Below are 24,164 nucleotides of genomic sequence, written 5' to 3' on the forward strand. Positions count from 1 at the left end.
AGAAGGAACACCCATCTTTAAGCAGTAGGCTAAACCATGACTGGTGAAACCAGGCCCTGCTTTACAGCATCAGTGGCACAAGTTCCACTCACATGTGTTAAATACTGAGCTCTGGACCAAGGCGTGTCTTTGATTCAGTAAAAGAAAAAACCCCATTTTATTGTTGGATGCCTCCCCTAGAATCATAAAAAGTCACTGAATAATTTAGGTTGGAATGGATCTCTGGAATGCTCACATTCAATCTGTTGTTCACAAGGATTTCCAAGTCCTCTCATGCAAAGGTGCTCTCTGGACAGTCACCCCAGCCTGCACTGCTGCAAGGGGCTATTCCATCCCATGTGTGGGACTTCTCACCCCTTTGCTGAACTGCATGAGGTTCCTGACAGCTCATTTCTCCTGCCTATAATGCTCTGATGAGCAGCTCTGCCCTCCAGCACATCAACCACTCCCCAGCCCCCATTTAGTATCAGCCACAAGTTTGCTGATGGTGCACTCTATCCATGCACTCAATCCCATCGTCCAAGCCGTTAGATAGTATTGGCCCCAGTACTGGCCCCTGGGGTGGCTTGTAACCAGCTGTCATTTGGACTTTGCACTGTTTTTGATCACAACCATTTGAGCCTCACGACACAGCTGATTTTGCATCCACCTTCAAGTCCAGCCATCCAAGCCATATCCCACCAGTTTCGCTACTGGTTTCACTAGTGGGAGAACACACCAAGAGACTTAACGCAAGGCAAAGTCAATGATATCCACTTTTCTCCCCTGGTGTACAGAGCCATCCATCTCAACAAAGAATGTGATCAGGCTGGTCAGGCATGATTTGCCCTTGTTAATTCCACACTACCTGCTAACCACCTTCAAAAGGGAACAACACACTCACATACTTCCAAACCCTTAGAAAAAGTCGATACCTGCTCCTTTCCCAAGGAAGACTTTTTGAAAGCTAGCAATTAATCACTTTGTCAATTTACTTGACACAGATGACCAGAAAGGATGAAATAGAAATGGCACCATGTATCATAGGTTTATTAGGGAAAAAAGTTATACTTCGAGACCATATATTTGGCACTGTACTGAAGCAAAAGTATGTGAGAACAATTAAAATGTTAAAAACCAAATTACCATGAAAAATAAAATGCTCTTTTAATCACTTTAGTTCCTTTTTTGTCCCCAGACAATTAACAATAACTACAGGAAGCAACTGAAAAGGTATTAGACCTGTACTACACGTGAGCTGGAATGAGAGTGAGAGGATGGAGCAGAGACTGGATCTGTCCCCCAGGTATACTGCTACTCTTCCAGGCCGTCAGAATGGGGGAGTCTTACTAACAGGCGCAAAGGCTGTTGAGATGTTGCCATGAAACAGTAAGACCATGAAAATTACTAAGTAAACATTAACGCTAGATTGCCCAGAAGGACTACTAAAATCCTATGTTATCGTAAGCTTCCAAAAAAGGTTGCTAAAAATTATCATCATACCTTTCACCCATGTCAGCTTTTGCTTTCTGGTCTGGATAGAAGACATTTCGGTAGTATTTTAGAGGAAGTGTATCCCGATTTGTCTTCAGGACGGATCAAAGTCAAATGAGTTTCCTACTAGCTGACTCTTGCATTGGTGGCTTGGGTTTCTTTTTGGAGGGAAAATAAGTTAAAAGCAGTTTCTAATTTGCAAGTTACTTATCCCATGCCTCCACACAGTGAAGTGAAAGATACTGACAAGGAATAAATAACATACCAAATAAGATGTAATGGATTGAAGAAAAGCTCCACTAAAACTTTTAACTAGTAAAGGATAGAAAGTTTAACTGATGCTGATAAACTGCTGAATATGTGTTTTTGCTGGACTTCACAGTGCCACTCTAACATGGATAGAGGGGAAAATTCCCATTGAACGTCCAGTCCAAAGGCTGTCAAGGAAGTGGGACACAGGTCTTTGATCAACAATTCAAATGTTAGACCAACAGTACTCACAAGAAGAATACAGCTCTTTCCTTGGTTAATATATTGTGCATAGCAATATCTCAAAGAATTAACAGCACCTTTTACATAAAAATTCCAAACATATTTATCTAGTGAACAAGAAAATCTCAGCATCCCTAAGCAGTACTTCTGCAGATGTACAGTACTGTATTTATATAGATATAGATATAGATATCTCAAAGTGAATTTACACTGTGACCTGGTGATTAGTCCAGCAGTGGGTGAACCCACAGGGGAAGTCTTCAGGAGAGTATATTGCCTTTGGTGGGCGGCCAGTTACACAGCACAATTGCATAGGGGAGCCCCGGCAGGCAGCAAAGGGCAGTTTAGTATCCCATTAAGCAAGCACAGCATGCTTAGGTCATTCCTGCAAGATATAAGAAACTTCCAAATTTTCATGGCTAGTAACAGTTCTAGTTTTCACAGGTTGTACACACTGCAACTGCCTCTCTGTGCCTTAAGGACCCAGAGGAGGAAGGTAGGACACCAAACTTATACCCTGTCCCTGCTTCCAAGCAGAAATCAAGCAGCACCACAGATCTAGGCTGGTAAAGGAACCATGTTTGGCTTCATGAGGGTTTCTTGAGCAGCTGGTTTCCACTGGTTTGCCTCATTTTTTATTTTTTATTTTCTTTTCCAAATCAGTTGCTCACAGTCCTCTGGTAGGAATCATTTGAAAAGCATGGTCTGCCTAAGACAGGAAAGCAGACTGCTACCATTTCCCTGGGATGGGCACGCCGCACTCATACCAGCCCACGTAGTAGTAGGGTGTTGTGTATCCAATGCGCCCAAATGATACAGGCTCCTGACGGTACTGGCGGTAATATCCTGTTGGGAGAAAAACACCCGTTTGCATTTCAAAACAAAGACCTAGTAATTTAACAAAAGTAACAGATGCAGCAAGAGTCAATCCCACAGCCCAAATGAAAATTTAGAAGCTGTCTGGTAGGGAGTTCTTTCAAAAGGGTATTTGCTAGCCATGGTATTTGGCCTAGATCTTTCCTGAATGATTTACTACTGGTTCTTTATATTTCTTATAGTTTTCCTTGGGTTTACTGTTCAAAATCTCTTGAACTATTCTGTAATGTTGTGGTCTGCCAGAGCACTTCTGCATTTCCCTCCAAAAGGTGGGTATATTTCAGCTGTGTTTATGAAGTTTGCACGTCAGTTTAAATATACAGATGACTCCGGAGCAAAAATTGTATTATAGGGCTCAAGAGACTATCAACAAAAAACAGCTTTGCACAAAACAAAAAGGTATCATTTCATGCAGTAAATATGGAGTTAAGCCTTTCTCCCCCTTTTTCTTCATCTGCAGAAAGAATGTGACTGCTTAAAGCATTAGGAGAGGTGCAGCATTCTTCTCTGCATAGCTCGTGCATTGGAATATCTGAAACGCTCACGTCTTATGCCAAGAATACAATTTCTGTGTGCTCTCTATCTCTGTCTCCTAGACCTAGTAATACACATCTGGATTAATCATCCCTCTTTTGAACTGTGAAATGCAGTGCTTCCCAGTGATGTATAAATATTAGTGACTATTTCAGTTTCTTCCTGGTAACGCCACCATGAAATGAATATCAACAAATAATTTGACCTAGAAACCTTTAAAGCTAACTGAATTATTTAAATCAATAGACTTATTGAAAAGATTGGCTGACTTTCATGATTGGGTTCATTTTGCGAAGCAAGCCGTCCCCCTCTTGGCTTATGTGAGCTGAGGAGTTTACTCAAAGGAACTCCTTCAAGGTGAAAATTTTTACTCAGTGAGATATTGACCAGGCCAGAATAAAAGTCCTGCAGTCCGACCTTACATCACTAGACATACTCCTATGTGTTTTTCATTGAATGAACTGGTCAGAAACTGTCCGCAAAAGCCATATGTGCAAAGATGTAGCTGGACCTTTGCGGCATGTGGAAGAGTTTTTGCACCTTGATTCAATGAGGCAGGTCTTATAATTAAGAGAAAGGTTTCATAAACCTATACAATTTTTTTCTTTCTGTTTTTTGCATTTTGTTCCTGTAAATTATTTGTATTATATGCCCCTCTCTTTCATTCTGTCTTCTTCTCTCTATCAACACCCACAAGCCCTTCTGGGACTTTCATAACCTGTTCAGCTAGGCCTGAGTACCACATCACCTCATTGCCTACTGCATCAGCCAGACACCTCAGAGAGCTGCCAGCCGCTGGGACAAAGAGCCCCAGTCTGCGCTCCGCTCCCTACCCCTTAATCCTACAGCTGGGTTGACAGGCACCTGGCCAGCATCCCGCTCCCCCACTGCCGTACCCTGCCGTACCTCGGATAGTGGGCAGGGCTTCAATGTACGACTGAGGTCCTGTTCTTCCATCCAGGTGTGAATCCACAAACTGACAGTGGTCCTCGCCCCTTCCCCAGCTATCCCCAATGCTGTAGAAGGTGTCTGAAAAGTGATACAGACAGATTATGTGACTCAGTATTACTTTTGTTTGGGACGCACTTTACCACCAAGAAAATAGATGTGGGAGAAAGCAGAAGAAATCTTACATTGACAAACACAGTGTTTATTACCAATTAACAAACTGTGGCTGGAAAGAGGGAGAATGCTACCTTGGCAGTATGGAAGGACAAATTATGGAAAACAGAAATGGGTTACAGCTCCGTAAACAAAAATCCCCATTTTGCAAGTCCATGGGCACTGCACCGCAGGTGACAGGCGGAAGGACTTCCAACTACACCAGTCATTTCAATATGTCATGAGAAAGTAAGAAATGCTCTGATTGTCAATACCATTGGTTTGATTGCAGTCTCAAATGAAAACTAAAAACTGTGGAGCTCTCCTTCTCCAACAGAGAAGGTCAGTCCTTGTTTGTTTCTTATTGCATATTCAAACACTATCTTTAAACTATACCAATGCACTGCAATAAGAATTAACAAATCAGCATAATCTGAAAAGCCATTGAGATAATCCCAGTACCACAGATCAACAATATGGAAAATTTTGTTCACTATCTCTCAGCAAATACATCTATATATGAGCTGCTGTTAACTCTTAGGAGTAGTGCTCACCCAGCTGCTGTAATACCAGCCTTCCCTTCACTGTTCCCCACTTCAGCCCACCCTAGGGATCCCTAGGGTGTATTGCTCTGTCTGACCATGCATAGCTGGGGCTCACCAACCCTTGGAGCAAGCGTAGGACTTCCCACAGAGACGTGTGGGGAGCAGCACTCTGTTATCACAGTACAAAGCACACACAGGCTTTTCAAGGGAAACTTCCTCCTGTTCTCTGTCTAAAGAGTTCTGCTTGAAAGCTAATGTCCAGGGTGTGAGCATAACACAAAAGCAGGGCAGTTCAGCTATCACATCAGACTTTCTCGAGAGGACTCCCAGATAGCTGTCACACAATTCTTCCACAGATGAGGTGAAGAAAGAAAGAAGATGGAGATCACAAATAATCATATATCAGGAAATGAATCTTGATGCCTACCTTTCAAGTCATCACTGAGGTAAATCTTGTACCTTAAGGAGTTGCAGAGAACCACTCCTACAAACTTGCGGTACCAAGTCCGTTTCACATACTGCTTGCCACTGCAGTCTGAATAGGTGGGGTCGTATTTAAAAGTGAATGGGATCCAGATAGGCTCACCACCTTGAAGGAAAAAAATAAATCAACATTAAGGACAGACTTCAGCATTTCAGTCTAGAGTTTTGCTAAGGTTAACATCTGAAAATATGTTTTAAAAGATGTGCTGCAGCAGATTAATGCCTGACTTTTTGACACCTGGAAATACTAATTCAAGCACAAATACAAAATAAAAATTAAAAACCAAGGGACTTGATTAAATCCCTTCTAGGCAGTAGACAATAACTGTAAAATTATGATTTCATGTACTGAACCCCAGTTTTAAGTAAACAATCTCACTGGTTTTAGTAAGACATCTTCTCTAACTAGTGACTCAGTTTCTTTTCTCAACAGAGCCTGATCTTAAGTCTGACAGTGACACCACCTAAATACCATCACTTGCATTTTAACACTAAGCACAATACTTAACTCTTTTGCTAAAGAATAGATGTTAAGAATTCTGTGGTGACTAACAGCCTGTAACGTGAAGTGAAGTCTATCCTTGCTATTTGGTTAAAAAGATCAAATAAGAAATGTACTTTTCTGTTCTCTTTTCCCACATCACATCAAACCAGACAGAGTTTCCAATTGAGACCTTTCCTGGGGAACTCCATCCAGAGCACTACCGCAGAGGAAACTGTTTAATTGTATTGCAAAAGACTAAATGTTCCTACTGGCTAACCTAAATGTTTGCTTTATACTAACCAGGACAATATAATTCCTCTTGAAATTGCTGTTGTAGTAATGCACACAGAATCACGCAAAAAGCTTCCAGTGTGGTAACTGGTGTTTTCCTCTCTAGCTACAGCACAAAGCCCTGTTTTTACTGCGCTCTTTTGAGGTGGTTTACAAACAAGATTGAAAGTTTTTTCTGTTAGTCTTTTTTCCTTCCTCTCACTAGGGACATGGACCAAATCCTACAAACACTTGCACATGAGAAGCAGTCACTTAGCAGCACTCCTCAAAACTCCACCAGTATGGACACAAATGTAAGCAGGCTGACTTTACTCAATTTAGTCACATGGTGAAAGGATTGCAGGATTTTGGCCATTGTTTTCTCTTTAGAATAAAACAATAAACCACCTATGTCTTGAATGCAGTTTTACTGCTGTGCATAGTCTGCTTTTGTCCATCACTTTTGCCCACCTCCAAAAGTCCTGAAGGAAAAACTTAGCATGTCCTGTAAGAGGACATGCTGGATGTTCAGAAGCTTTTCATTTCCACAAGTTCCCAGAGCTCTGCCACCTCTCCTTGGTCTATCCTATCGCTGCTACTGCAGCCACACAAAAATAGTTTCTTTTTGTCCATTCAAAGCAGAAACTACAAGCGCAAAAGCTATCACCTTCCAACACCTCCTTTCCATGAACAGACCCACAAAATAACTGACAGCAGAAAACCTGAAGGTGACCGGGGACATGGGAAGGCCACCACCCTGAGAGGCCTCCCACAGTGACTGCCAGAGACACAGTGTGCTCTGCAGTACCTGCATCACCAGAGACATCTGAAGGGACATGGAAAAAAAGACTAACAAGCATAATAAACACAGAAGGGAGGGACATACTGGACGCTGTTTTCATGAACCATGTAGTCAAAAAGCCCCAGAACCAATGATTTGAACTGCTTAGGAAAGCTGACAGAGAGTAATAACCATGAGGTCTTTTTTCCTGCATCTCTTTCAAGAGCACGTACTGCCTGGGGTTGCCCTACCAATGTACATGTCAGCAAGGTTGGTCCCAGCACCAGGAAATCAGCTCTTCTGGTTAGGGGCTGAACTGGTTTATTGCAAATTTGGAAATGCAAAGCAAGCTCAACAGCTTCATGGCATATCATTCAGGTCAATAACAAGTCGTTGATTTTTTTTAGTATTTATAAAGGCGATCATCAATACAGATGAGCTGGAGACAGGAAAGCCTGATCCCACTGTTCAAGCAATGCTCAGGCAACTGAAGGACACAGAGAAGCAATATATAGTGCTTACTACTCAGCAATTAAAGCTGTTGTACCAAGCAAAAGATGGGCCAAAATCAAGTGCTTCTTCTAACATATCTCTACAAGATATATTTTGAAAGACCAGAATAAGGAGTCCTAAGACAGAAAATGTTTTTTGCATTATCACAATTAATTATACTACCTGTTCCTGCTTAGAACTGTTAATTCAAACTGCATGTTACAATGCTTCTAACATCTATATTGTAACTGTTTTGCCCAGGTTTTATGCAATTCACAAAAGGAACAGCAGAATAAGACTTACCAGGTGGTCTGACAATGAGGAGTGGATTGTCTAGAAGAATGAAATAAATAAAAAACTTAGTATTTTGTTCCAAACCTTGTTTTAGCATATGAAACATACAGTGTCACTCGAGAATGCCAGTTGCAGAGTAACTGCCTTTAGTTACATTATGAACACGGGATTTACACGTCTCATCAATTTGCTGAGCTAATGAGTGTTTATTATCTCACTGTTTTTCTCAGTTGATGAAGCTTGCCACAGGATTGTATTCTGATACTGTAAAACTCTGCTGAGATTAGTACCATAGTTCAAAGCGAGCTTTTAAACAGATTTCCTTTTCTCAGAAGGTTTTCAGAGTAGGAGGATAGTTTGACCGTACACTTCCGAATATATAGTGTAAGTTATACCTGCAGGCCTACCTTCCAAAAGGAAACATAGCCTAGCTCTTGTATGCAAATCTCGGTCTCAGACATCCACCATGCTTAGCACAGTTATTTAATGCTATTCATAAATATGTGAGATTTTTGTCATAGTGGCAGAACTTTTGCAGGAGTACCCTGGGCAGCACAAGGAGCACTGCCCACTACCTCAGGAGCTTCTTCTTGTATGAAATACTCTCTTTTTTAATTCAGAAGGATGAAATATGTGTGGAGTAAGGATAACAGAACAACATGATCTAATGCATTAGTTTGTCTGTGTTCATTACACTGCAGTTCCTCTCATCTCTTAGCTAGTCCTTATTGTACACAAAATAACGGGACAACAAAGCATGGTGCTTGTCTACCAATGGGAAAGAAAACTTCCAGGGAGTTTTATAGTTTGATGAAAAAGAACAACCGTTTTCTGTTCTCTTCAGTGAGTTACCAGGGGTAAGATTGAACATTTTCAATAAGCTGCTTGATCCTACAATAGCATTCTTTATTGACATAAGCTCAAACCTTTCAGTTGCACTAGAACGCTCTGAACTGGTAATTTTTATCTTTTCTAACCTATTCCATCACTGTAACTATACAATCTGGCTTCAGATTTAGTAACCGCTTTTGTACTTCTGGTAGCTGGAAGGTCACCTCTGATCACATGACAAACAAAAGATCTGTGCTGAAAATAAAACTCTAAATTTGGTGGATGTAACCTGTAATACAGAGTTCACAAGGCAGCTGATTTTGGATGGGAAAAGTAGGTATTCAGGGCCATATACTGGGAGACAGCTGATCAGCAAAACTCCCTGCGAGATACAGCGTAGAATCACAGAATAGTTTAGGTTGGAAAAAAACTTGAAGATCACCGAGTCCAACCGTTAACCCAGGCCTGCCAGGTCCACCACTAAACTACGTCCCTAAGTGCCACTTCTACACGTTTTTTTAAATAGCTTCAGGAATGTAAAGTCAACCACTTCCCTGGGCAGCCTGTTCCAATGATTGACAACTCTTCGGGTGAAGAAGTTTTTCCTAGTATCCAATCTGAATCTCCCCTGGCACAACTTGAGGCCATTTCCTCTTGTCCTGTTGCTTGTTACTTGGGAGAAAAGACCGACACCCACTGCGCTACAACGTCCTTTCAGGTAGTTGCAGAAAGCAAGAAGGTGCCCCCTGAGCCTCCTTTTCTCCAGGCTAAACACCCCCAGCTCCCTCAGCCGCTCCCCATCAGACTTGTGCTCCAGACCCTTCCCCAGCTCCGTTGCCCATCTCTGGACACGCTCCAGCACCTCAGTGTCTGCCTTGCAGTGAGGGGCCCAAACCTGAACACAGGGTTCCAGGTGCGGCCTCACCGGTGCCGGGTACAGGGGGGCGATCACTGCCCTCGTCCTGCTGGCCACGCTGGTTTGGATACAGGCCAGGATGCTGTTGGCATTCTTGGCCACCTGGGCACACTGCCATATTTGTCCAATGTTAAATATTATGCTTGGATTTATACTTGAGCTTCTTACTTCTTTAGAAAAAATCTGAGTATGTTATGCAGGACCATTTACTTATCTTGCATTTTTGTCTCCCTTCTGTGAAGACTTATTTCCATGGTTCTTAACAGAGCTGCTGAAGCAAGCACTACAGGGTGAAGTCAAATGAGCAAAGGCAGAGACTGCATAAACCCCATGTCATCAAAAGGGCAAAGTTTCAAGAGACAACGAATCTTCGCTCAAGTAAAGACTGAAAAATTCGTTCTTTATTATTCAGTGGAGTCATTGGCCTCTGGCTCAATGGAACAAGAAGAAGAAGAAGAAGAAGTAGAAGACGACGACATGGGTAAATATAGCTCATTTAACATACTATTTTTAGAAGAGGGTGTTGCTCTTGAATGCACTATTAGCCCTATGAAAGAGCAGCATGCCTTGTCAAAAACGGAACGGAGAACTTTGCCCGTCTGATGGAACAATTGTTTCCTATATTTGTTCCAGAGACAACCGCTTCCAACTGTTCAGCTGTTCACAATTACGAAGCTAATTTACTAACTGTTTGGTCAATCTACCAAAGACATTAAACTTCCCATTGCTTCTGTATTGTTGAACATTAATAGTCTTTTGTACTTCAAATTCAACTTCCTGTTCCCCTGAAGCTCACTTTAATGTCACTTATATTTTCACAGTGGCATTAGGATTGCATATTATTTTCCTACCATTACAGAAAACAAATAATTAACCATAAAAAAAGAAATCTCAAAGCAGCAAGTTCAGGATAATCACCACTATTACTGTGCCGGTTTCAGTCATTGCCCTGCCACATCTATTATTAGGAATTCAGTTTTGAGATGAAAATAAAAAGCAAAGCATACCAGATTCTGTGATAAACGAGACTGAAGAGCTAACAGGTCCATAACCAAAGGGATTCTTTGCTTGAACTTTAAAATAATATCTGAAAAGAAAAAGAGGGGGAAAATAAGATTAAAACATTGATTCCAATGCAATGACTAATTTATAAATAATACTAAGACCAGGTGAGAACCAAACCAGCAGAATTTCGCTGAGTTCAGGTGTCCTTTGCGTTAAATGGAGTTGGATACTGAGCCAGGTATGAGCTGGCTGTTACAGATAAATTTCTTCTTTTTGCAATTGCTCCCATGCATATTTTTGGATCATTCATTTGTATCATCCCTGTCCACAAACCACACACAACTACATCTACTTTATATAAAACAACCAATAGCAATAGACTAAAATAAAAAGTTGCAAGGAAATTAAATTCTGATCTCACAAACTGTTTTAAACCACGTTAACTCCTATGAAAGCAGTGGTGTAAACTGCAAACTAAAAGCGGATCAGATTTATATGAGATCAGAAGCTAAGCTTTTGACCTTTCTAGCAGCATTTGACCTCTAGCAGCATTAATATCACAGTACTTGAGTAGTATGAGAAAGCTTCGCATGTAGCCTTATTGATTCCCCCAAAGTATTTCAATCACAAGCTTAACTCGAAGCACATGACTCATGACTTGCCACTAGAACTCCATTATTTGCTCGACAGAAGCAAAATTATCCTCACCCCTAGAGAAGAATATGTGTAAGCACATATTTTGTTCATTTCAAATACAATGATTTCTAGTTGATGCTTACCCTGACATATTTTTTCCCCAGATTAATGTTTTCTTCTTTCCCTTTCATCTTTGTATCCAGTCCAGCAGAAACCAATTAGAATGGAAGATTACTGTAAAAATTTCCAGCACAGCATTTTTAAAGTGCCTGAGTTTAGGTTTGTTTTGGATTTTTTTGCCTGCTTGCTAAATTCCATTCTTGTAAAGAAATTAATAAAAAAAAACAATTACTGCGCCTCTGTAATATCAACATAGAATTTAGATCCTGATTGAGCCTCTCATCCCAAAAGCAGATATCTCCAAAACATCCAAATCATCCAACATCTCCATAGACAATTCACATAACAAAGCAAGCGCTTACTTGCAGCGATGGTTGGCACTGGGCACAGAATTACCTCCCACGGCCATGCCCCATCCGAGTGGCAGGCCTGATGCTCCTCAGCTGGTGAAAGTGAGCCTGCCCCATTAAAAACATCAGGCTTCTCTTGGTGGCAAAAGTCTCCCTATCCTGCACAGAAACTTGCCGGTGTTGCTCTGCTTGCATGGCTCATGCTGGGCTGAGAGAGTGTGGTTCATAGCAAAGGTGGTCTGATGTCCCTGGCAGCTATTGTCACCTGGTGCAGTTTTTGCACCAAGTGTGGACACCATCCACATTAAAAACTTCACTCCCCTGTCTTCTCTCTGTCCACAAGAGCTGACAGTGGCCCTTGCAACGTAAGTTGTTGCAAGTGCGTAACGTGGTTTAATGTCACATAAGATGCTCGTGCTTTACAGCCTACCAGGCAGAAGGAAAATTCAATGCAATCCTGTTGCAAGAACTTTGTTGTGGTTTAGTCTGCCACTCAATTTCTATTGTGTCCACTGTCCTGTACCATGAGATGTATCTGTTCCCCAAGGACTTAGCCACAGAGCAGATCCTGAAGGTTGCTCCTGAAAGGACCCTCTTTGGCCTAAGCACACCTAAGCACATACAAAGCTATTCACTACAACAAACCAGAGGGGGGCTGGTCGAACCAGCCCTTTGGCAAAGGTGACTACCTTTTTTCATTAAAAGGAATGCCTTTTTTCCATGCAAAGTGATCTGCTTTGCCTTGAAATCCAACCAATCACTATGAAAAGGCTGAAAAGGCATGCGAATAACATCCATTTCTTCAGCAGGAGGGTGTCAGTCATGTGAACACGAGGTTTTGCTGTGAAGCAAGACTGTTATCTCCAGGGTACATGCCAGGACATCTTCTTGTTCACTCCAAAACAATTACAGACGGGTCCTCTTGGTGAGATCGATGTGGAAACTACAGGAATCGAAATATTCTGGGCTTCATCCATGGCATGAGATTTACCTCCTATCTGTGCCAGACCTGGAGCACTTGCATGCATGGTCAGACCCTCTGTGGGACACATTCCCACCCCTGCAGGGGGAACATGTCCCCTGTCCCTGCTGTGTCCCACAGCTGACACCAGAAACCAGCTTCACTCCTGCTTTCTGCAGCCAATTCTGCCTGTAATTAATGACTACACAACGTTCACAAATGACTCACAGCTTTTTTTAAAAGATACACACTGTGGCAAAAAGAAACCACATTAAGTAGCGCAATTTAGCAAGGCTATGCTTTTTGCTCATGCCTAGCACAATCCTCTTGCTCTTGACCACAGCTTCTGAGTGTTTAGCGTGAGTGGAGAAAGAGGACAGGGGAGGCAAAAAGCCTCCCGTATGCTCCTCTACTTCTGGCCACCTGAGCAGAGCACGGCAGCCTGAGAACTGCTTTAATCCCCTGAGTTGCCAATGCTCTCATGGGACACCTGCATCCATCCACACCTCTGTCACCCACTTGCACCTTCACCTGCATCAAGGCAGGGGCCAGTGGCACAAGCCTGACCACAGGGCAGCGATTCCTCATGCTGGCTCCTGAAACAGCCACAACACAGTACGAAGCTGTACTAACTTAGCCCAGCACTTGGTCTAACTACTTCAGAAGAGCAGGAGAAAAATCTTTACAGCCCACATCTTTTCCATAATGCTTTAAAGCACAGTGAAAACATCCCTATAGATGCCTGTCTTCACACTGCTTCCAAAGAGGTATAATTAAGACACAGTTGCACCTTCTGAAAAACCCTTTCAATGCACTTAATCTGTGTGCATTAATGCTAGCTTCAGAACATTCCCGTGAGATACGTAAGTGCGATGATCCACATCTGAAATAGAAGAGAGCAGCCCAAGAACATCGCGCACCTATTTAAGCGGGGAAAAACATGCAGGTTTTTCTAATGCAAAAAGCAGGAACTGATAACCTATGCAATCAGGTCAACCACGTGTGCAGGTGACCTGATACATACATAGAAGCCCGCCTGGGACACATCTTTGTTCAAGTTGCCTGTCTGAAAAAAACAGGGATGAAGTTATGAGTACATTTTTCTTTGCTAAACTGGAAAATTAATTCCTAAGCTTTTATATACACAAGAAGCTTCTAGCTGTGCCAGAAAGAGAGCCAGGTCTCATGACTTGCTGACCTGTGATTTAAACATAGATGATGCTATGATTGCTGTATTAAGAATGTCAATAAAACAATGCAGTCAGGATATATTTTTTCTCAGACATGACAAACAAAAAAGAAATTGCCAAAGCCTTTCTAGGTCCAAACATCTGACGTTTTCATTAGTCAGAATCCTTCAGCTGATGAATTTGCCAGAAAATCTCAAATCAGTATAACTAAACTGTTCTTCATCACATAAATACATGAACAAAAATGGAAAAAAAAGTAATTTATAAATTCATCATGCTTTGAGTACCCTTTTTTCTGCATTGCAGAATTGCAATGAATTGTTACTGACAGGCACAGAAGGCAACAGATGCAATACTGTTCACTGTTCGTTTTCAATACACACAAGAAAAAAGCTTTTCCACCTAAGAATAAACCTCCTTTGAGATTTTATATACCACTGCTCCTGACATGACAAGAAAGGACATAGTAGACTCTAATGGGGCAATGACTATGTAATATTTTTATTCACTTAGACTTTATGACTAATTGTATCACCATACCTGTCACTTAGAGCAAAATGATTTTATGACTTAATTCAAGTTGTCTCCTTTCTGTTTGAATTAAATAGCTCGTACTCACAGCCACAAATTGAGATAATCACTCAGCATACTAATTAGGGAAGCAGCTGGTTTTTTAAAAAAAAATTAGCTGTAAAATCCTTTTTCCAGCCTCTCCAAAGGCATGCCTGCACGGACCCCCGGCCCCACACCCTGTCCAGTGGCAGGCTGAGATGGTGGCATGCCAGCCAGCTGTGGGACGCACAGCGGCACCATCTGCATGCGCTGCAGGTGGCAGGGCAGGAGCCATAGCACCGCAACCACAAGCCAGCCACGGGAATGGTGCAATGCCTGCTGCTGCACCTCCATCAGCACTGGCTGAGAGCCAGGATGGGTGTGCAGAGGGTACAGGCTGCTGCCTGCAGGAGGGGAACTGGCCTGCCTGACCTGGTGTCTGGGAGGGAGACACACACGCTGTCCAGGAAGGGGAGGAGATGAGCTGATCCAGCAGGATCAGTGGATGAGGGGAATAAAAGGCTGGAAGGGGTTGGGAAGGACAGGCAGGTTTCCTCCCATGAGCACATGGAGAGGGCAGCAGGGGCTGAAACTCTCCTCCTACAACTGCACCATCCCTTCAGAAGAAAAACACGTAATTTAGCTGCCTGCAGATTCACAGGCTAGTGCAAAGTGTCTCCCTCCATCAAAAATGGCTTAGCACTACATCCATCATGAATACTTACAACAAATATAGTAAGACACTAGCGCAGAGCTGGAAAAGGAGCTTCCTCCACAGCTGGTGTGAGGTAGGTATGGACCACACAGGTCTACCACTTGCACAGAACAAAGGTTTCATTGACATCTTACCTCTTTTGTGCTGCTCTGGTGATACACAGCAGCCAGCTGCGGCTGATGCTGCTTGTTGGACAATACGGCAGCTTTGCTTTAATGGAGATACACAAAGGAAATAGAAATTTTCAGTGTATCTGGCCCCCAGAGCTAGAAGATCCAGTCATGAGCCCTGAGCAATTATTTGGGAGCCACCTATGAAATGCTTTTGTCATGGTTTAACCCCGCACAGCAAGTAAGCCCCACACAGCTGCTCGCTCACTCCCCCGCGTCAGGATAGAGGAGAGGATCGGAAAAGGAAAAATGAGAAAATTCATGGAGTTGAGATAAAGACAGTTTAACAGGTAAAGCAAAAGCCACACACACAAACAAAGCAAATCAAGGAATTAATCCACCACTTCCCATGGGCAGGCAGGGGTTCAGCCATCCCCGGGAGAGCCGGGCTCCGTCACCCGTAACCGTTACTTGGGAAAACAAACAGAGTCACTCCAAATATCCCCCCACTTCCTTCCTCTTTCCCCAGGTTATATACTCAGCATGATGTCCCATGGTATGGAGTATCCCTTTGGCCAGCTGGGGTCAGCTGTCCTGGCTGTGTCCCCTCCCAATTCCCCGTGCCCCTCCAGCCCTCTCGCTGGCAGGGCCTGAGAAACTGAAAAGTTGTTAACTTAGTATAAACACGACCCAGCAACAGCCGAACCCATCAGTGTGCCACCAACAGTGTTCTCACACCAAATCCAAAACGCAGCACTGCACCAGCCACTAAGAAGAAAATTAACTCTGTCCCAGCTGAAACCAGAACGGCTCTGTATAACAATGGAATTGGTAGCAGGCACCGTGGGATCAAAATATCCCTGGAGGGAACAAAACTCAAATGGACAGGGAAGAAGATTTGACGACACATGGAGACATGGTGCTAAAGGACAGGTTTTTTTTAAATTATGAGACTATCCAGGCACTCCCATCAGGCACTGACACAGCTTTCCTGTAAAAAGGCAGGAAAAAGCCTACCCATGCTCAAGAAGGAGACTGAAATATTTACAATTAGGCTTATAATGTTTGTGACTGCAGGAGACTGGATTTAGTGGTTGAGCAGATGCTGTCCAGCTCTTTCCATCAGTTTTCTATGATGGCTGAGAATTAAGGTTAGGGAAGGGACATTGTCAGGTCTGCTGTTTTTAAGATTTAGTAAGGTTCAAGTTAATTTTAGCATTTACATTCACATGTCACAAGGAAGCAGCTCCTGTGCCCATTGAAGCTGACCAGAGTTTTCCAAATGGAAAAACACTTCTCAAATGAGGTTAGACCTGGCCTTGGAAGAAAACTTATGACACGGGTTAAACATAGACTTCCATTTTGTTTGTAAAACCTAAACACCAAGCAGATGTTTTCCAGGATATGTTGACAGCTTCAAATCTTCTCTGGGGCTACTTCTGCCAAGATGCCAACCCATTTCTGATACGCTGTGCATGCCGCAAGATTACACCACCAATAGCCCCTCATGGGACACCCAGAAATCAATAGCATCTGCATACAGTAAATCCAACTTAGAGATTTCTCATAAAATGCACTAACAACTCAAACACACAATTTTTAGACTAACTTCAGATTTCACGCCATATTTTCTTAGTTAGGCATGGGTCTTTTCCCAGTGGTTAGGGAGTTACTTTTAAGACAAAAAATATGCAACCAACTCAGTCTGTGGATTTGGAGAATGTAAATGAGACTGGCCAATAGAAACATTTCCTCTGTTGTAAAGAACCCTCCCTCTCTAATACAGACCCCACATGAAGCTTTTATTGCCTCCACAGAACATACAACAAAGGCCAATGGATTATACCATTCTTCAGTAAATTGCTGGGGAAATAATATGCTTGAAACAGACAGCACTTGCTTGAACTTCCCTGCTTGAAAACAGAACCTTAATATTCAGCATTCGACTTACTAGGTTCGTGGAGATGCATGAACCTATAACCTTACTGTTCCTACAGAAGTCCATTCAAATACAGATAAACTGTGACCTTCTGAAGCCTGGAGTTAATGTACGTCTCAGCAGAGGTATCACAGGTTGGCAGCTCAGTTCCCACCAACTCCCCTGCACCGAGCGTGGCCAGCACAGTGGCAGCAGGGCTCCTGGGGGCTTTCACTGCAATGACCTGGAGCCCTGGAGATGCTGGGCACAAGAAGTGGAGAGCTATCACTATCACCGGCCTTCAACACTGTTCTTGGGGCAGCAGGAGAGGGAGACATGACTGAAAACAGTGAAGAGGTGAGGAGCTTGAAGGTGGAAGTGGCAGAGAAACAAGAGACGGAGGACCTCAGCCAGGGGAAGCTGAGGCATACAGGCAATGCCTTCCCAGCCTGCATGTGGGACAGGGTGAGAGTGGAGGAGCAAAAAGTGGTGTGGGGGAAAAGGGCTAGGGATATACAGGAGTCTGGGATGTGGGGACAGGAACTGGGAGTAGTAGCAGGTGGAGAGAGATTTAAGGAAAGAGTGTCTTCAGGTCACAAGGACATGGACATACAAAGGCAGGAGGGTCTGCACCCGCTTCCCTGACTATCTAGGAACAGAGTTTAGGAAAACTCAGACCTCTTCCATCTTGTTATAACAGGTGAAACTCACAGATATGGTGTCTCATACCTCCCTTCATACATTTGTAACAATGATGTTTTATAACAAGGGCACTAACAGATGCAAAGCATACAACTGCAGTTCTCTACTGTGCAAGTAATATTGCTTTAACATGTCATGAACCACTCTAATGGACTTGCACTGAATTTTAGACTATTAATCTTCAGAACAGGTTGCCTTTTTTATCTCTTGGATATGTAAGAAAAAGCCTCATGAAGTGTGTGACTGACAGCATTGTAGACACAATAGGAGAGGATAAGATGGCACAAAGTTTCTCCTGTAACATCTTATTTCTGGGGTTTTAACTCTTTGGGTGTCCTGTATGTGCTTGCCCTGCCTCTCCATATCCTTTCTGCTTGCTGATTTCCTGTATCTTTGGCACTGCAGGTGTCCTCTGGTGGACACGTCCATGGTGCACCTGCCTAAGGAACTGGTGCTAAAGTTGATCCAGTGCTGGCTCTCCCAAAGAGATGCCATGTCCTCAGAACTCTTTGGCCAGAGGGAAATCTGTGGAGAGGAGACAGGGCAGCAGCATCCCCTTTTCCCTTCTTGGTGCCTGGATATCTCAGGATATCAGCAGGAGCAGCTGCAGGGGCAAAGTGTGGGTGAGTCTATGCTATAGTCAAGGCTGTGTGGAGAAGCACTGCAATGAAGTCAGAAAAAATAATGTCTGGTTATATTTAAGACCCAAATGCTATCTATACTCACTTTTCACGATTTATTTATCTTGTTTTGTTATTTAATCTGTTAAGATTTTAGATAAAGGTCATACGCAATTGTCTGTTTTCTAGGTTGAGGCTCTCAATCATCTGCTTTTAATCCACAGAACCTTCATTTTTTCTTTAAATCATCTTGGAAAGAAAAGGTACTTTAGGTGGCACCATTTCTCTCTTCTGTGTTGCCCTGGCACAATCCCTATGTGCCTGTCCTAGGAGGGGATGCTCTGATCTGTAGCTTGTCATCAAGTGAGGTATGCTAGTCCCAGCCCAAAACCCTGGTGCACCTCCCGTGTTACCAAATATGTGAGCAACACTTGTCACCAGTGTCTAAGAGACTGTAGTCATGCAAGTGAAGAGCAATCACCCAACCCAAGGCAGCACCAAAAGTATTTTGGACTCAGAATTCGGGAGGAAACTATGAGATGCACTGAGCGTCTGTCAAAAGAAGTAATTTAAATGTACTCCCTTTGTGGCCATTTACTTCCCACTCAATTGCCATTAATTATTCTAATATCACGCAAAGCATGCATTCTTGTTCTGCCATTTCAGTGAGATTTTTTGCAAGCTAAAGATCTAAAGCTCCTGCCAAACTGACTTCTGAGCAACTGCCACAGCCTCATCATATACCACCAAGCCTTCTCTTCCAGCACAAGTCATGTGAACACACAGCAAAAACAGACCAGAGAGTGGCACATCTCCCCACCAGCCTTAGGTGTCAAATCTTGGCCACACCATTACGTGGGAATGGCCACATCACATCATACCAAACATACACTTTAGTATATTCTTCCCCTCTAAATTTGATTCAGTTATGCTAAGACTAGAAAAATGCATTTTAAAAATAAGATTTTCTCTGTTACTGATATGTGGTTTAATATACAAAAAGACTGTATGCATGTACACACAGTCATCTGCTCCAGGGTTAATAGGGTAAAGATATAATGTAAGCAAGCTTTGTGGTTTATAAAACAATTTGCTGCCAAACAGAATTAGTAAAATCTAGATCAGATGTAAACATTTATACTAAGGCCAAGAAAAACAACTGACAATTCTCAAAATTTGCTTTAGTTCCCTAACAGAACTGAAGGAGAGCAGATCAAATCTTTACCGTGTGTTGGGTTTCAGGTTCTCAATTGGCAAATGAGTAGACCCTGCAGTCCTGGTTGACCACTTATTCTTCAAAAAGTCATCATAGGAGGCACTGTAAACCAGATAGCCTGCAAACAGGAATAAAAAAATCATTGTGACAATCCTAAATAAATTTTAAATAAATTATATCCCTAGGTATTGTAGTAGATTTTATTAGTTTAAAGGAGTGGAAGCAGCTTTGAATATGAAAGATTTGATGCCTAACTCTCCCAGAAAATCCCATTAGATAATAATGATGAAGCATTACATCAGAGAATGGTACTGAGGTGCAAATTCCGACTTAAAACACAGTGAAGGCAAGAAGATGATAGAGGCAACCCATTCATTGTTTTAAGTGGTACACTGGGCAGAAATTAAAATAGTTAGAAATACCAGGATAATTTTTGGGAAAAAAAAGTAAAGTTATGAACTGTGTTCAGTAAGGTACTGGATCAACAGCTGTGAAGAATCAAATGCTATGGGACAGACATGACATAGCCTGTTCAAGCGCTACCTTCTCCCTTCCCAACCATTATCGCTGCTTTGGCTCCACCATCTCCCCACCCTGCTGCCAAGGCTATCAGCTGCAGAGCTGGGCGAGGCTCCTCAAAAACTGGACGTTAGCACCAAGCAGTGGCCTTTTCCAATGCTTACTTCAGATCTTTCAGGTCCACTGACAAACAGGGGTTGATTAATTTCTAAAATATTTTGGTTATTTACTCCAGTGGTTTTGCAGCAACTTTTGAGATTCATTCTCAAAGTCACTTGGGCTTCTCTCTGGCTCTCAAAAGGTCTAAAGACATTAGAGGAGATCTAATTTAATACATTTGTTCAACATCCTACCCATCCCTGAACCTCGCTTGTCAGACTGATATTTGAGCAAAATTTCAGTTAAAAAAGGTAAGCGTAGCCTGGGCCACAGACTCCACTGGAGATAATGAGCTCATACATTCTTTTCCTACAAAAAAAGTGGACTGCCAAGCCAGAAGCCCCTCTATAGGCAGATAGCTCCTGTAGCCACGCTCACAGCCAGGCGGGACCTAGACCAGGTCCAGCCATGCAGCCGCCTTTGCTCGGAGCAGACTGAAGGTGATGTGACAGATGCTCCAAAGGCAGGCTTTGGAGGTGCCTGTGGTAGAGCTTGGGGTACTACCTGGCAGCAGAAGAGCTGAGTTGAGCAAAGCGCTTTCACAGTTACTACCCAGGCAAGAAGCGGTGCCTTCAGAACCACTGGCACAAAATCAGTGCCAAAATTTTGAGATATCTGGACCAACATGGGCTGGTCAGTCTGGCACTGAGGGATGACAGAGGGACCTTTCTCACTCCCTCAGAAAATTGTAGAAATTGTAGAGGAGTGAGAACTACAGGCACTGTTGGCTCAGTTTAAGGTAAAAAAGGTCATTTAAGAAAACTTCCCCCTTCCCCACTGCCCCATCAGGTGGGCAACCCTCGGGAGAGTACCTGTTACCATGTCTCCTCGAGCAGGTTTGGCCCAGTCCACAATGACAAAGGAGTGACAGCCTTCGACTGCCACAACAGTGATGTTGTGAGGGGCTTTCAGGGGACGCAGATCTTTCTCTCTGAGGTCATTAGGGATGATTTCATCAAGGCTGTCCACTTGGAAGTGCTCCAGGGCCTCTGTCAAGGAGCAGGGGGCTGCTGGATCTTTATTGAGATAGGTCACATAAGGAGCTGGAAAAGACAGGGACGGGTGATGTTTAGTTAGCAGTTTGGAGGTACTGCAGAGTAGCACGCAGGCTGGCAATTTCCTGAAAAGAAGAGTCAAGTTTTGTGATGCATTTTAAAATTCCTCACCTTCCAGCTCAGAGACAGTTCATTGCTGGCAACAAATCATGTAACACTCAATTTGATTGATAAGCAGGGGGAATGGGATACCCCACACTCCCACCTGTACTCAATTATGCAAAGACAGAAGGATCGTCTTTGCTATGAGAGGCAGAAGAGCGTGGTCTGACTGCAGGACCCCCTGCATGCTACCTCCAGCTGCTCTGGAAGGTGGGCTGAAAATGTCACCCAAACTCTCCCTTTCCACATGTGGGAACAGATCCCTGCCAGGGCCTTAGATTGCCTAAGACTTTACAGGTCTAAGTGGTTTGTTCTTACACAAATATCCTGAAACTGGAGTGAAACAACAGAGGGAACAAGAAGAGTAATTCCAAGGTGAAGTCCAAACAGGTTAAACAAAGGGATTATTGCTGTGGTCCCCTGGGTACTAAGGTACCAGGAGTCATGAGTCCCCTACCTTATAGGCATGTGCTCCCAACCTGTAACTTCTATTTTTAAAAGCTTTTACTGACTGGAATTGCACTTCAGTTCAGGAAAAGATTAAACCATCTTTTTATTGCCTTAAAAGTTACTGTAACATTCAAAGGACTATAAAACTTGCTTTGGAAATGTTTATTCAGTTGCAATAATACAATTCATTGAATGGTAATATTATTTCCCTAGTGCCTTGAAATGTTCATAAACCAACATTTCTTGGTTTATCTTATTGGATTTCATGCCCTAAAGGGATTCTTTCCAGATCTTGCAATGAAGTTAATTTTAGCCTTTCCAGCTAAATGAATCAAGGAGCACTGTCAGTGAGAGAGGCGAATAGAAACATCATGAAATTGTTTGGACAGGGAAACTGAAGATGCACTGGAAAGTCTTGGCATATATAAAACCAATTTTTTTACTCAGCAGCAGAACTCCACACTAAGCCACGTGAAGCTTGTGGATATTGGAAGGGAAGGCAAGACATGAGTCAAAGCTGACTCTCCATCCCCTGAACTCCCATCTGAAATGCCAGGTGAGCCAGCAGCTGACCTGACCTCGGTTCAAATGCCAGAGGTTTGTAAAGGGCTGCAGGGGAGGCACTAGTCTGGGGTGAAGGCTGGAATGTGTTGCCCTGCCACCTCCAAATCCCTCTGGTCTGGCCCCCAGTTGCTTCTCTGACAAAGAAGCAGAGCAGCAATAAAGTCAGAGCTGCAACACCCACCTACACGCTTGAATGGCTCACATACACAGGGGCCAGCCTCATGGCTCATGTCAATGTATTGGGAATTCCTTCACCAAGCTCCTTCTACAGAGCAAAGATACAGATAGCAAAGTCAAATTTATCTTTATTGGGTTTACCTTTTGGAAAGTTCATACCCAAAATACTATGCATTCCTTGACCTTGAAGCACACCCTTGACATATATACTTGCACAAGGTGGGTAAAACCACTGGGGTTGCAAAGGTCAGTGGAAAAGAATCGAGTCTCCCAGAGGAAGACTCACACCTGCATGGAGACGCACTGATTGAACTACTGGTACAAACTTAAAATGATGCAGTTGAGCCGAACTGAGCACCAGAGCAGATACTCTTACTCTCTTAATGACTTCAACTAAACCAAACACAATGCAGAATACCCAGCAGAACACTTACACTGACAGAGTACACAGAGGTTTGCACTGCTTCAGTAAAATCAGTGTTGGTCCACACCCAGAAATGCAAGCACTGGAACCAGAAACAAAGTCCTGCTGTTTGGGTTTCCCAGGTGGCAGCCTTTACAAGGACCACACACTACTCTGTTGGACATATTTGCATAACGGTCTCAGCTTAAGGGCTGACCTTGCTAGAAAAAGAATTCTTTGCAGCACAAGTAGTAAGCTACATAAAACAAAGGACATCCTCACCAGTGAATCGCTTCTTCCCAGCAATATCATATTCTGACACAGGGCCGGTGCCAACAACGCTAGTCTCCGGATAGTCAACTTCCAATTCTGTTGTAGTAGAAGCGGTTGTGGTGGTGACAGTGGTGGTAGTTGGGGGCAAAGTGCTCTCAAAAAATTCGTAGTCTTCAGAGGAAACAGAAGATTAAAATGTTAGCTTGTTTCATGCTATTTTTGCTTAACTATAAGAAGGGAAATATTTCTGTCACCAGCCATAGTCCCAAAGGAGTGCCATGCACCCTGCCCTAGCTGCCACACACTCCTAAGTCAGGGCTGGTCACACCTCAGTCTTGCAAGGGTTTCTACCAAACTGATGGACAGTGAGCACAAAGTCTTTGCCTTAGAATACTAAAGTTGTTGCATAGACCTCACTCACACAGTTAAAAAGGATGGCAATGAACAAATGTATTCATACAGCAATATCCCGAACGGGCTTTATTTGTCACCTCCCCTCACAACCCCCAAGAGAAGACAGCACAGTAACTGACTATTCAGCCATAGCCCTCAGATGCCAAAGGAAGGAGATAAGAGAGTGAAAAAACCACCTTTTTAAGAAATCTCTGTGTTATTATTCAAAAATGTTGGAGCTGGTTCACACTACTGTCAAACTTTCCTGCAACTTAAGAGGCATGGAGTCTTGTACGTGCCACTCATGGTTCCATTAGCGCCATGAGGGAAGGAAAACTAGCCCACATAAACCTCCTGATATTCAGTCCTCCTTGACATTCAGTCCTACTAAATCCAGTGCTG

The 24,164-nt window shown here is 43.1% G+C and overlaps 1 protein-coding gene across 1 annotated transcript in view; it reads right to left on the bottom strand.

Annotated features, from left to right (window-relative positions):
• Positions 1 to 1,013: 1,013 nt before the first annotated feature.
• Positions 1,014 to 24,164, bottom strand: part of FNDC1 (fibronectin type III domain containing 1) — a 77,428-nt gene continuing 54,277 nt past the window's right edge. The window contains exons 13-20 of the mRNA XM_056344288.1: positions 23,379 to 23,540; positions 21,158 to 21,388; positions 19,677 to 19,785; positions 10,580 to 10,659; positions 7,835 to 7,864; positions 5,449 to 5,610; positions 4,282 to 4,404; positions 1,014 to 2,811 (exon numbers count right to left, since the gene is read on the bottom strand). Coding sequence (XP_056200263.1) covers positions 2,696 to 2,811; positions 4,282 to 4,404; positions 5,449 to 5,610; positions 7,835 to 7,864; positions 10,580 to 10,659; positions 19,677 to 19,785; positions 21,158 to 21,388; positions 23,379 to 23,540 — 1,013 coding nt within the window. The 3' untranslated portion in view covers positions 1,014 to 2,695. The remainder of the gene's footprint in view (positions 2,812 to 4,281; positions 4,405 to 5,448; positions 5,611 to 7,834; positions 7,865 to 10,579; positions 10,660 to 19,676; positions 19,786 to 21,157; positions 21,389 to 23,378; positions 23,541 to 24,164) is intronic.

Source organism: Falco biarmicus, chromosome 6 (assembly GCF_023638135.1).
Source record: "Falco biarmicus isolate bFalBia1 chromosome 6, bFalBia1.pri, whole genome shotgun sequence".
Taxonomy (NCBI): Eukaryota; Metazoa; Chordata; class Aves; order Falconiformes; family Falconidae; genus Falco; species Falco biarmicus.